This window comes from Tachysurus vachellii, chromosome 2 (assembly GCF_030014155.1).
Source record: "Tachysurus vachellii isolate PV-2020 chromosome 2, HZAU_Pvac_v1, whole genome shotgun sequence".
Taxonomy (NCBI): domain Eukaryota; kingdom Metazoa; phylum Chordata; class Actinopteri; order Siluriformes; family Bagridae; genus Tachysurus; species Tachysurus vachellii.
Window position 1 is genome coordinate 32,768,493 of NC_083461.1, and position 12,549 is coordinate 32,781,041.

The window sequence follows — 12,549 nt, forward strand, 5'->3', positions numbered from 1 at the left end:
AATTAACACTGTGTTTAAAGAGCACACCGTTTGTTGTGTCAAAACTGTGTTCTCCTACTGTTCCAGGTAAGCAGCCTGAAGTGTAACGAATGTGGGAAAAACAGGGCAATAATGGCCAGATACTCAGAGGGCTATGGCACTGAGGTAGGTGTGTGTGTATGTGTAGGTGTGTGTAAGTGTGTGTGTAGGTGTGAGTGTGTGTAGGTGAGTGTGTGTAGGTGTGAGCGTGTGTGGGTGTGCGTGTGTGTGTGTGTGAGAGAGAGAGAAAGAGCGAGTGATATTTCGAGTGGAGTTGTAGAAGTGTGTGTTTGCTCATGCCTATGACTCATGTTGCAGGAGGAGTGCGTCCAGTCCGATCCTCAGCGAGAGAGCGATGCAGATGCAGACGTAGAGGATGCAGACACCAGGTAAATGACTCACACACTAGTCATCAAATATGCTCTCCATGCACTCAGAATACTAAAGTTGTTCTAAAGTCTTACTGTAGGTAGTTATTTTCACCCACACAAACTATAATGATATCAGACTTTCAAGCTTTCAGAACTTTAATAGCACCTTTCTTTTAATCGCCTTATTATTAAGAAAAAGATAATGGAATCTGGCCAGTCACTTTGTATTCCTGATCACGTCTGATGCTTAAATTGAGGTAATCCATGCAGTTTTTTTTAAAGGCCAAGAGAGAGAAAGAGAGAGAGAGAGAGAGAGAGAGAAACAGTGAAGACCATTCTCATATGAACAAAACACTTGGGTGTGTCAGCTATACGTTAGCTAAGGTGCATTAGGTACGATTTCTTTCCCCAAAACTAAGTCTCTGATGGTTATGATGATGGGTTCACTAAATAAATGTATTTTATTATTTAATCTTTTTTTTTTTTACCTATTGAGCCAGCACCTTGTTACTCTCGAAACAAGAAGAATATTTAACTAATTATTTATATTATTTATACATTAATATATACAATTTAATATGTTTTTTAAATCTGTAAATATTTTTACTTTTTTTTTTACACTCAGTTCTTATTGAGAGTGTTTATTCTTAACCTCTCACTTAGCTCTTAGATTAGCGTCTCCCCTCAGTAGGTGCAGATTTAATGTGTTTGGTGATGAGTGATATTAATCATTAATATGAAATTATATTTTATTTATCCTGAGTGAACTTATTCTCGTATCATTTTGCAGAAGTATACAGTGACCAGCATCAGAGCTTTGTATAAAGCCTGGTCGATGTTAGCACTTTAGCATTTAGCTTTTGCCCACGTGGTCATTTAAGCACTTAGCAGTAAAAACACACAGATACAGATATACTGTACACAGGAGGTTATTATTAATGATGATTATATTTTACTCTTCCTGGGTGACCTAATGTTAGCCAGGTATTCTGCTTGTTACTGGAAGCTAGCATCAGCGTTCTGTGTCTCCGTGGCTAATTGTTAGCATTTAGTTATTAGCCTAGTCAGACAATCAGTCAGACATGTGCTTGGGTTATGGCTAGGGGATTGAATTACAGGGCTGTCAAGTTTTGAAGACAGGCAAGAGTGACATCTCCAGTTTGAGAACTACTGGCCTAGACTACTTGTTCTGAGCAGGTGTTGTCAGTGAACTGTCAGTGTAGTGTAAAACTGTTGGCTAAGTTACAGACACTCATGAAAAACTGATGCTGATTATCTGGGAAACTTTCTCAGTCAAAACTCAGTTTCTCAGCAGTCAAAATGTCATTGTTTGTGTCAAACAAGTTGTGAATTTGTTGTAATATTAAAACAGGAGATTATGACTTACTCTGTGCTCAGAGTGATGCTCGCAGCTCCAGTTATATTCTCTGTGGGTGAACGAGGATGATGCTGAACAATTCCAGGATCTGCTTTTTTTCAATAGTTGTTGCGTTAAATCTTACCCAGATACAACAGTGCTATTTTCTGATTGGCTATTGTGTAGCCTCTTTTTTTGATTGGCTGATAAGTGGCAGGCTCGACTAAGAGCTCCAGGGGAGACACGCTTGATTCCTGCCTGTTTCCATAGAGACAGCGGTGCGGACTGATACATTTTTGGCGCTGCGGCGTGTTAAATATATGACAAATAGTCAGTTTTTCTGCATGACAAATATAATGTGTGGCGGGAGAGCGTGACAAAAGACCCAAATGTGTGACACTTGAGAGCCCTGGAATTATAACACTAAACCCCACTAAATCCATCTAATTAGATCCCATTCTAAGTGATTTTTCTTAATCATGTTTTTGAAGTACTCTGCTTGTTGCAGTGGAGCTGAACTTAACTTTTGTATTTAACTCTGCTTCATGTCACGGCCAGGTCAGTGACATTACTAGTTAGCTGTAAAACAGTTTGCAGAACCAGTATGTAATACCAGCACCACTGATATTAAACATAAAAAAATGCCCTGTTGGTTTACAGTAGTATGTTTCTACGGGTTCAGACTACAGGTGGTGGGCTCTCTGCAGAGAATCAGCTCTCGGAAGCGAAGGCGCCAGCGAGTAACCAGGCAAGACACTACAGAGAGCGAGGATGATGGCGGACAGAGCCACAGGAACCACCGCTGGAATCTGAGATTGAGTCCTCATCGCTCACCCAACAGAACCATACTAGAGGTTTACTGTTCTTCTTCTTCTTCTTCTTCTTCTTCTTCTTATTATTATTATTATTATATGTTAATTTATTGCATGATTTACACAGTCTTCTGTTATATTTAAACTTCATAATCAGACTAAATGTAATTAGAGCAGCACTAATTATTTTGTTACTCCTGTAACTAGGATGAGTTAAATACCAGGTCAAATACCAAAATTTCTAATTTATATACACTGTAATTTCATCCGAAATGTTATATCTTAGCAAGGGACTAATTCTGAATCTTTGCTATTCAATCTGTGATTAGTTAATTTCGGGTAAGTCAAAGTTCAGAGTAAAATCATCCTCCAATGTCTTGTTAGCTGTAACAATGAGAAGTTGAATTCGTTTTGTTTGCATGAGACGAATCCTTTTCTGTGTGTATTTGCTATAGACTCCCAAGCTTCGGAATTGACTTGCCTTCAATTAAATCATTCTCATTTCTGATTTAATCCTTTGATTTGACAGCTCAAAGCTGCATACTGTATATTTAGAACCTACAGCATATTGTGTGTTAACTGATGAAACAGTACAGTGATTATCATGAACAACATTACAGGAAACAAACATATATTAGGTAAATGGCAAGCAACATGGGAAGAAGGTCAAAATAACTATAATAAACTATTTGAAATAAGCCCAGTTGTTGGAAAAAGATACATCCATAGTTTTAAATTCAGATTGTGTTGTACAGGTTATACTGGATTGACCCATTGGCCTTTAATGAACGGTGAGGAAGCATTAAATGGCTCTGGTGAAGCGTGTTCATTTTTATTTTCTTTTAATTTAATGTATGTTTGAAAACTACTTGAATCGTTGAAACTGCAAGCACAGGATTCTATGTTTAAAATCCTCTCAGTGAAGACATTACTTTCTAAGATAGCTAAGGTGCTCATGTCGAATGCACGTGCATCGAAGAGAGCTGTGGTTGGTCGTGTGCCGTAATGACACCTCGACCCAAATCTGCTGCAACTTTGAAAAGCTGTAAACAGGAGCGACTAATTAACATTTCCAAACTAAGTGAAGCTCCATAACATATAGTAGTTAATTTATATTTCTGTTCCAGCTTTGTATCATAAAGAATAAGGGAAAAATTAGCTGATTAGTCGATACAACACTTGTTTATTATGGCTTACTTAAGCAGTATTTTTTTCATTCTTCATATCCTTTTCCTCTTCTTCCCTTTCTCTTTTTTCTCTGCTCTGTCCTAAAGGAAAGCGTTTCTCAGGTTAGGCCGTTGGTGATTTGTCACTGTAACCCAGCAGATACCCCGACTGCTTCAGACATCCACCCCAGCGAAGGAAAATGGTGGACGAACATATGGCCTTCCTCTTTCTCTTTACCGCTGTTCTTCTTCCTCTTTCTCCTCCCCCTCTGTATTTCAATCATAATCGTGTTCTTTTCATTCCTCTTCCCACTTACAAATACCTGACACACTCCCCTGTAACAAATTACTCAAGGAACACCCCCCCCCCCCCTCCCTTTTTTTTTCTTTTGGTTGTTGTTGTTGATTCGTATTTTATGAGAAGCACAAAAATCGGCTTGTCGCCTTGAAATGAAACTGTAACATCTGGTACATGTTAGCTAGTGGATATTCATTGCATTCATGATTTCGAGTTTACAATGTCTGCAGTTTTAGTAGTCTGACAGAATGCTGTAATTCACTCCTTATGCCTTTTCTGTTGTCTTAACTGAACTGTCAATGTTTTATCACCCACAATAACCCATCGTATTCCATTAATTAATGGATATATTCAAAAAAAAAAAAAAAAAAAAGAAAAACTCCTAATTCAATTATTAATTTGCTGTTTAGTACGGCTTGTCCGAAGCGTCATCATGTGCTCAAATGTTTGCTCAGATGTTATTTTTTACGCCACTGCATACATGTGTACGTATAGACGCTCGAGTCTTTGAGGGCCAACGCATCACACGTGTAAAAGATTGAAACAAAATTACTATGCAATGTACAGACAAGTCTTTTAGGGTATGTTTATGATAAAAATACACCTTTTTTGTATTTTATTTTGTGAATGCATGGCTGAAGCGATATTAAGCAAAACCTCAACTGATGCATCAAATCTGCTATAAGTGGCCAAGCTTAATACTTTACACATCGTTTCACGTCGTCCTCATCATTAAAGATTTAAGTGCATCCTGAACTCTTTTTTTTCCTTCCTCTATGCTTTTTTTTTTTTTATGTTACATCTTAATAACAGCCCTGATGCAATCGCTCAGGCATTCCTATTCAGTATTATTAAATGTTTATGCTATTGATTTTGTGCTTTAATAGCTGCACAAGCTCCATCATGTTTCTGTCTGTGTCACCATCTCATGCGTTTCCTCTTCAGCTTTAAAATGAAAAATGAGGTGTGTATTTGAAAACTTTTGGGTCCATTTGAACATAAATAAAGAAAATTGTTTGAAAGCATAGACTTTATTGTGTTATATGGCATGAGCTCAAAACTTAAACTACACTATTTTCACTATCTTACTAAAATTAGCAGAAAATATCAGCTTTATAGTGTTATGTTTTAACTCTTTTTACCAGAAACTAGTGTCCAGCACTCTTTGTCATCTCACACACCACAGTGGTGGTTAATATGAAGCTTATATGAAAGTATACACTAAGGATTTTAGAAATTTGTAGTGTTTTATAACTATTTCTGTTTCTACATAGCTTTCTGGGGTCAATATACTCAAAGAAAAGTTCCAAAAAACAAAAAATATTTCAATCCTCAAAGCGAATGATGATATCAAACCCATTTCTGCTCTCTGAGATGCCGCAAGTGCTTGTTCATAAGCATGTACCGTTAATTTGAAGCCGTTATCTTCAACCACTCTGTAAGATAATCCGAAGAAAGGCAAAAACACCTCAGACTGAAAGCCAACAGTGTCCTGACTCATTTTATTTCAGACTTGCAATAGTGCTAAAATAATTCATTTGTATGTACTAATTGAAAATGTCTCATAGGTCGATTTCCATTCTGCTAGTGTACTAATTCATTCATTCATTTTCTACCGCTTATCCGAACTACCTCGGGTCACGGGGAGCCTGTGCCTATCTCAGGCGTCATCGGGCCAACCCATCGCAGGGCACACACTACAGTCAATTTTCCAGAGATGCCAATCAACCTACCATGCATGTCTTTGGACCGGGGGAGGAAACCGGAGTACCCGGAGGAAACCCCTGAGGCACGGGGAGAACATGCAAACTCCACACACACAAGGCGGAGGTGGGAATAGAACCCCCAATTTGAGGTGAACGTGCTAACCATTAAGCCACCGTGCCCCCCTTAGTGTACTAATAAAAAGGGCTAATTTTGTTATCATTATGCATTCATATACACATACTGTTTGTGGATCAGTTAGTAGATTCAAAAGTTGCTTTTTGCTGGGTTTCAAGGCCTGTAGCACTTGTAGTAAATGTCTAAGTGCTACTTACCTAACAATACTAAAGCATAGTCATCATCATCAAGGACAAAGTCTGGATGAGGTGGAAGCGTGATGATGCAGACACTCAGGGATTAAAGTACAACGCCAGCCCTTATAGCATTTGAGGGGAAAAAACAGCATTTAAACAAAGAAAATGTGGAGATTGGACTACCTGCTCTATATGGACTACCATTTTCTCGATTATAAATACACACTTTCATATTAATTATCTGTTCGTAAATAATTGCTCAACTTTTTTGAAGGTCTGCTAAATTGTTACAGAGTAGAACTAAAACAGGAAGAAACAATAAAAAGTGAAAATTGTTCAAATAAATGCAATGCAAATATGTGAAAATTTCTAGCTTGGATACAATACACTTTTCTATCTATCTATTTCTATTGTTTTCTATTGTTTGGTAACAAGTATAATGACGTTTGTTATGTTGTTGATACCTTTTAATATTAGCTCGCTAGAGATAGCATATTTGGGCATTTGTCCAGTTTAAACAATCAGCTTTTGTATTGTGCAGTCTGGAAGCCACAACTGCTTTATACTCCTCATAAAACAGAAAGTTATTACTATAAATATTACTATACTACACTGTATAGTTTACATAAAAATATGTTTCTGAACTAAATGTTTTTGTTATGTATATTAAACTCGAGTGAATAGATTAAGTGATGTAGAGCATGGTCAGTTCATGTAGTTTAAATATAATATAAACCAGCACTGTAAAATATTGTGAGGATGTTGCCGCTGATCAGAAGTACAGTATAGCCAAGTATTAAATTTATATCACATCAAAATTAAAAAACGAAACAAACAAAAAAAGAAAAACCTAAGAAAATGGAACAAAGAAAGATTCAGTGCTGGATTTCACCAAATACTAAATGTGGGTCATTTTGAACCAGGTGTTTTAAATGTAGTTATGAGTTATTTGCTTTAGCGTTTGGAAATAAATCTGGAGTTGACCATATTCTTATAGAATGCTCTCTGAGTTCTTTCATAAATTATTGTGATTATTCTTTACAACAATATTAGAAAGCAGTGTCCATGGGCAGAATTTGAAACCAGATTAGTTTGTACTAATACAGATATCAAGCAAGAAAGTCACCCAGATGTCCCCCAGATGATGATGGGTTCACTTTTGAGTCTCGTTCCTGAGGAAGGTTTCTTCCTCATATCGTCTCAGGGACATTTCCTGAACAATGGCACCTCTGGCTTGCTCATTAGGATAAATATATGTAAAACTGCTATATGACCTTGTTCATTGTTAAAAGCACTATACAAATAAAATCTAATTAAATTGAAAGTCCTGTGGCTGTTTATTTTCCACAAGCTATATTCTTGCTCTACGTTGCCTCCTATGACTTAACCCAGATACCATTCTCTGGCTGTGGAGGAGCAACATGATTCTGACTGCCTAAGAATTTTATGCATCTGGTTTAATCCCTCAGGCTGTCACATGCTCCCTCAGCCTTGAGTCCAAACCTTCTAATGCAGCCAAGGTCAGGATGGTGAAACAGTTACTGTTACAGTAAACAGCTATACATTTGCACTGACCAGTACTCAAAGTCCTCAAAAGAACTTTTAGTTAGAGGTTATTGAACTGCTTAAGTATTATTATCATTGCTTAGTATTACTAATCTTTGGCAACCATTATTCATCAATAACGACTTACCAATAATGAGCCTAAGAAAAGTGGGCTGACAAATGACCCGGGTTCAATTTGTGTGGAAATCACCATAATGTTGAACCAAAGAAACAATGAAACCATAAAACACATCCAATGACTTAAGATGACTTTAAAAAGTCACTCAGAATGTGTCCATAATTTGAAGTCATATCTAAGGTAAAAATAGCATTTGCTTGGTATGTGAGGGGGTTCAAAAGACCCCCAGTCACACAGACTTAGTATTAGAAAAGTAGGGCAGAGAAAACACACCGTGAATAAACCGACTGGAGTTGGTCTGGTTTTTTTTTTATCTACAAAGTACTGAACAGCTACTTTATATACCGCAACCGTTTTTTACAGGAGGAATACAGAATGAGAAGAAAGTGAGCTTCAAATAAATAAGAGGTGAAGGCTAGTCATGGCAGTGTCTCAGCTTTGGCTTTTATGCAACTTGCCAGCATCCTTGAAAACAGAGAAGACAAGGAAAGGAGAAGAGGCAGAAAAAAAAAATAAGTGGACATGAATGACATGGAAGAAGACAAAAACCCTGAAGAAGACAAGAGGAAAAGTCATTTAAAGGTATTACAGGAAAATTACCAGCAAATGGAAAAATCTGACAGTTGTAATGTTCTGCATTTTCCCATTGGTGATGATGATGATGATGATGATGATGAGGACAAGCAGCAGTTTGAGAAGACGTTGTTTGTTAGTGCTGATGATGATAGCGAAACCAGTGAAGAATATGAAGAATATCCAGAAAAGCTATACTGTCACCCAGCCTTTCCAAACAGTGTTTTCCAAGCTTTGGAAGAAATGAGACAATTGTCCTTCCTCACTGATCTCAATGTAAGAACTCAAAACGAAGTTCATTTCCATGCTCACTCTTTAGTCCTGGCTGCCCTTAGCTCCCTCATTCGGCAGATGCTTATACAGGCAAATGAACAGAAAAAGAGAGAGATATATTTATGTGTTGATCCTGAAGTATCTGATTTGGGCCTAAATGCAGTGTTGGAGTTTGCCTACACTGGAACCATCTCTGATTTGAACAGAGAATCTTTAGCTCAAATTCAAGCTGCTGCTCTATATCTGGGAGTTCCCAGGGTTGTGGAGCTCTGCAAAGAAGAAGATGAAAGAGAGAGAAAGAAAGACGGAGCGAGGAAGACGGAAGATAGTCGAATGTCTGCTGAAGTACAGAAGAAGGTCAGCTTGCAGTCCATCAGGCAGCTGTGGGAAGAGAGAGTGGGCTGTGATGTGGAGGTGGAGGCAGAAGGAAGAATATTTTGTGGTATGGAGATAATTAAAAATAGCTTTGTTTAGAATTTTATGGTCTATAGCAAAAGAATTACTATACATAAATGTGCATATTACATATAGTATATATATGCAAAAATTATATGGACATGAAAATAGAACATTGATGTGAACATTTTTGTATAACCAATTAGGAATCCATTGTTGTTTTTTATTTATTTGTTGTCCATTTTTAGCACACAGGGTAATTCTGAGCGCCAGCAGCGACTACTTCCGTGCCATGTTCAGCAGCGGTATGAAGGAGACTCACCAGACCTCAGTGTCCCTGCTACTAATAGGGGCACCTGAACTAGAAGCCCTTCTTCACTGCTGCTACAGTGGACATTTGTTTCTTGATTGGGGCTGTGTTTTTGAGCTCACCTCCACTGCTCTTCAGTTCCAGTTTCAACCTGCTTTATCGCTCTGCCTCAACTTTATGCAGGAGGAAATGGATGCATTCATATGTCTGGACGTAGCTGCTTTTGCCGAGGCTTATGAAATGAGTGGCTTACTGGAAATGGCGGAAGAATTTATGCTTAGGCATTTTGAGGACGTAGCAGCCACTGTGAAATTTCAGGACCTGTCAGTGGAAAAGCTGAAGAAATATCTACATAGCAACTGCCTCTACGTAACATCAGAGTTGTCTGTTTTCAGAGCTGTCGTATCTTGGATTGAGGCCGATCCGAAGACTAGGGTGAAAGAAGCCAGGGATCTAATGAGAACTGTCCTATTTCCTCTCATGACCTTTACAGAATTCAGAGAAGTGAAGGTTATAATGTCATGGCCACAAGTCAGCAATAGGGATCTTTATGAGTCTCTGTTTGAAGAGTTCTGCACCAGTACCTTTAATTCCCATTCAGACTTTAGGACCTACCTTCCTAAAGAATCATTGGTGCTTGTTGGAGGTGAAAGGATCACTGAAAACCTTGAAAAACGCTTACCATGTAGGGAAATATGGTTCAGCAACTCATTCCGTAACCACGTTGGCCTAATGAAAAGAGTTGAATGGAGAAAATTGGGAGATTTACCAGAGAAGCCAAGATTTTGTCATAGAGTTAGAGTAATAACTGGGAAACTATATGTAGTTGGTGGTCGACATTATTATGGAAAGGAAGACACAATGAAATGTACCTATAGGTAAAGTAGCATGATTATACTCAGACTGTAGATAGATCATTTAGATGTTTCTTGTCCATTATTAGATGAGTTTTACCCTCTTCTACAGGTATGATCCAATCCAAAATAGATGGCAAAGGTTGGCTGACATGAACGAAAGAAGGGGCAACTTTGCTCTTGTGGTTTTGGATGGAAATATGTTTGCCATAGGTGGAGACAACGATTCTGAGTTCAACACAGAAAGTGTAGAAGTCTACTGTCCTGTTACAGATACTTGGAGGTAAGCATGATAAACACTGAAACATTGGACTAAATTTGGGATAATAATATACATAAGGCTTGACCCCAGTAAGACCAGACTATGATCATACTGTATATATATTTTAATAATGAATTTATTTTTCTAAATATTCTAAATGTGGTTATTCTTAGGATCTTTTGTTTTGCGATTACTGTAGAAAGAATGTTGCATCTAGCTAGTTAAATGTGAGGAGTATTTAATGGTAGTATTATCTGATGGTAGATAAAACACAGCTTTCTGCTGCAGTAAAGACTTTCTAATGTTTATATATTGTTAAGACCAATGAGTACAATTCATTTACTCTAATTGTCTCTCTAATTTACTCTAATTGTCATGACGCCGGACAGAGACGGACCCAAATGCAGGATAGCTAAAACAACAGGGATTTATTAACAAGTACACAAAACAGGAACACGGACTCGAGACAGGACTAAACAAAACTAAGACCACAGTAGATTCCGCGCTGCACAAGGCAACGTGGCACAGTTAAATAGACAAAGGGTAATCACGATGGGGAACAGGTGTGTAGACAGGGAGGAGCAGACGAAGGCAGGGCAGACACGTGACGAGGAACGTAAACAGATGCACGTGGCCAAGTCCGGGCTGAGTCCCAACAGTACCCCCCCTCTGAGGCGAGGCTCCCCGAAGCGCCTAATCCTGACAAGGACCGAGAGGGGGGCAAGGCACAAGGCGAGGCAGATGGGGGGAGCAAGGACCACGGCAAAGGCAGTTGGGGGGAGCAAGGCACATGGTGAGGCAGGTGGGGGGAGCAAGGCACACGGCGGCGCAGCCAGAGATGGCGCTTCGGGTACTTTTGGGACTCAGCCCAGACTTTGGCCACGTGCATCTGTTTACATTCCTTGTCACGTGTCTGCCCTGCCTTCGTCTGCTCCTCCCTGTCTACACACCTGTTCCCCCATCGTGATTACCCTTTGTCTATTTAACTGTGCCGCGTTGCCTTGTGCAGCGCGGAATCTACTGTGGTCTTAGTTTTGTTTAGTCCTGTCTCGAGTCCGTGTTCCTGTTTTGTGTACTTGTTAATAAATCCCTTTTGTTTTAGCTATCCTGCGTTTGGGTCCGCTCTGTCCCGCGTCATGACACTAATAAGGTGTATGTAAAATGTCTACAGCTTAAAGGTACTTTCGCCTCTGTCATAATGAGGCTTCAAGTATGTGAGTGTGTAAACAGATATTGATTGGTCTTGATATAGCTGGTGTCTATTTTGCGTTCATGCTATGCTCATACTGGATAATAATAGGCTTATGTATAGAACCATGTAAAACCTGGTTTGAGGTTTGGAGCTAGAATTTTTAAAAACACTGAACCCAAAAAAAACAGGTTACACCACAGGTCAGATAGAGTACTGAGGCCATGAATTGTACCATAAAAACCCTGTTTTTCTTACCTTCTCCAGCTTTGTTCACCCTCTGAACCAATCCTTAAGTGCTCATGCTGCCAGTGTATGGAATGAAAGGATTTTCATCTCAGGAGGCTTTGACAGTAGATTCCAGTGCCTGGCATCCACGCTGGTCTACCATCCTGAGAAAGGCTCCACATACCTTGTAGATATGACACAGAATCGAGCCCAGCACTGCATGGAGACTTTGAATGACTGCTTGTATGTAGCTGGTGGAGTCTCAGGTGTGGGTGGACAGTTATTTGACCAGCTAGCCTGTGAGTTCTTTGATCCAGTTAACGGATGCTGGTGTCCCATTACACCCATGTCTTTGCCTCATGTCGGTGCAGCATCTGCAGTGTTGGAAGGAAAGATTTATATCATTGGTGGCTATTGCCATGAAGACTATAGCGACACAAACGTAGTCCATAGGTTTGATCCTTTAATGCAACACTGGGAGAACTTGAGTGGAACCCCTGGCTCTAACACATATATTGCTGCTTGTGTACTGGCTTTACCTCATCACCTTAGGCAATGATGTTTGCTTTCATTTGCTCTTTAACTTACTGTGGTTTGTACTGTATGTAGAAATATAGACTACCATGTAAGATTTTCTCCAACCAGTAATCACCAAGCACATACTTGAATATAATATCTTTAATGTAACTTTTTTGATGTTACCATCTTTATACAATCCCTATAAACACACCCAATAATTC

The 12,549-nt window shown here is 39.0% G+C and overlaps 2 protein-coding genes across 3 annotated transcripts in view; both read left to right on the forward strand.

Moving 5' to 3' along the window:
- si:ch211-63p21.1 (uncharacterized) overlaps positions 1-5,047 on the forward strand; it is a 7,633-nt gene extending 2,586 nt beyond the window's left edge. For both annotated transcript variants that reach the window (XM_060864341.1, XM_060864340.1), the window contains exons 3-6: positions 67-144; positions 337-407; positions 2,429-2,600; positions 3,833-5,047. In XM_060864341.1, the coding sequence (XP_060720324.1) occupies positions 112-144; positions 337-407; positions 2,429-2,600; positions 3,833-4,051 (495 nt within the window). In that variant the 5' untranslated portion in view covers positions 67-111 and the 3' untranslated portion in view covers positions 4,052-5,047. The remainder of the gene's footprint in view (positions 1-66; positions 145-336; positions 408-2,428; positions 2,601-3,832) is intronic.
- Positions 5,048-8,246: 3,199 nt separating this feature from the next.
- On the forward strand, positions 8,247-12,368 carry LOC132841804 (kelch-like protein 33). Its single transcript, XM_060864339.1, has 4 exons — positions 8,247-9,012; positions 9,215-10,154; positions 10,243-10,413; positions 11,849-12,368. Exons 1-4 carry the CDS (start codon positions 8,247-8,249, stop codon positions 12,366-12,368), a joined length of 2,397 nt encoding a protein of 798 aa, XP_060720322.1.
- The last annotated feature ends 181 nt before the right edge of the window (positions 12,369-12,549 follow it).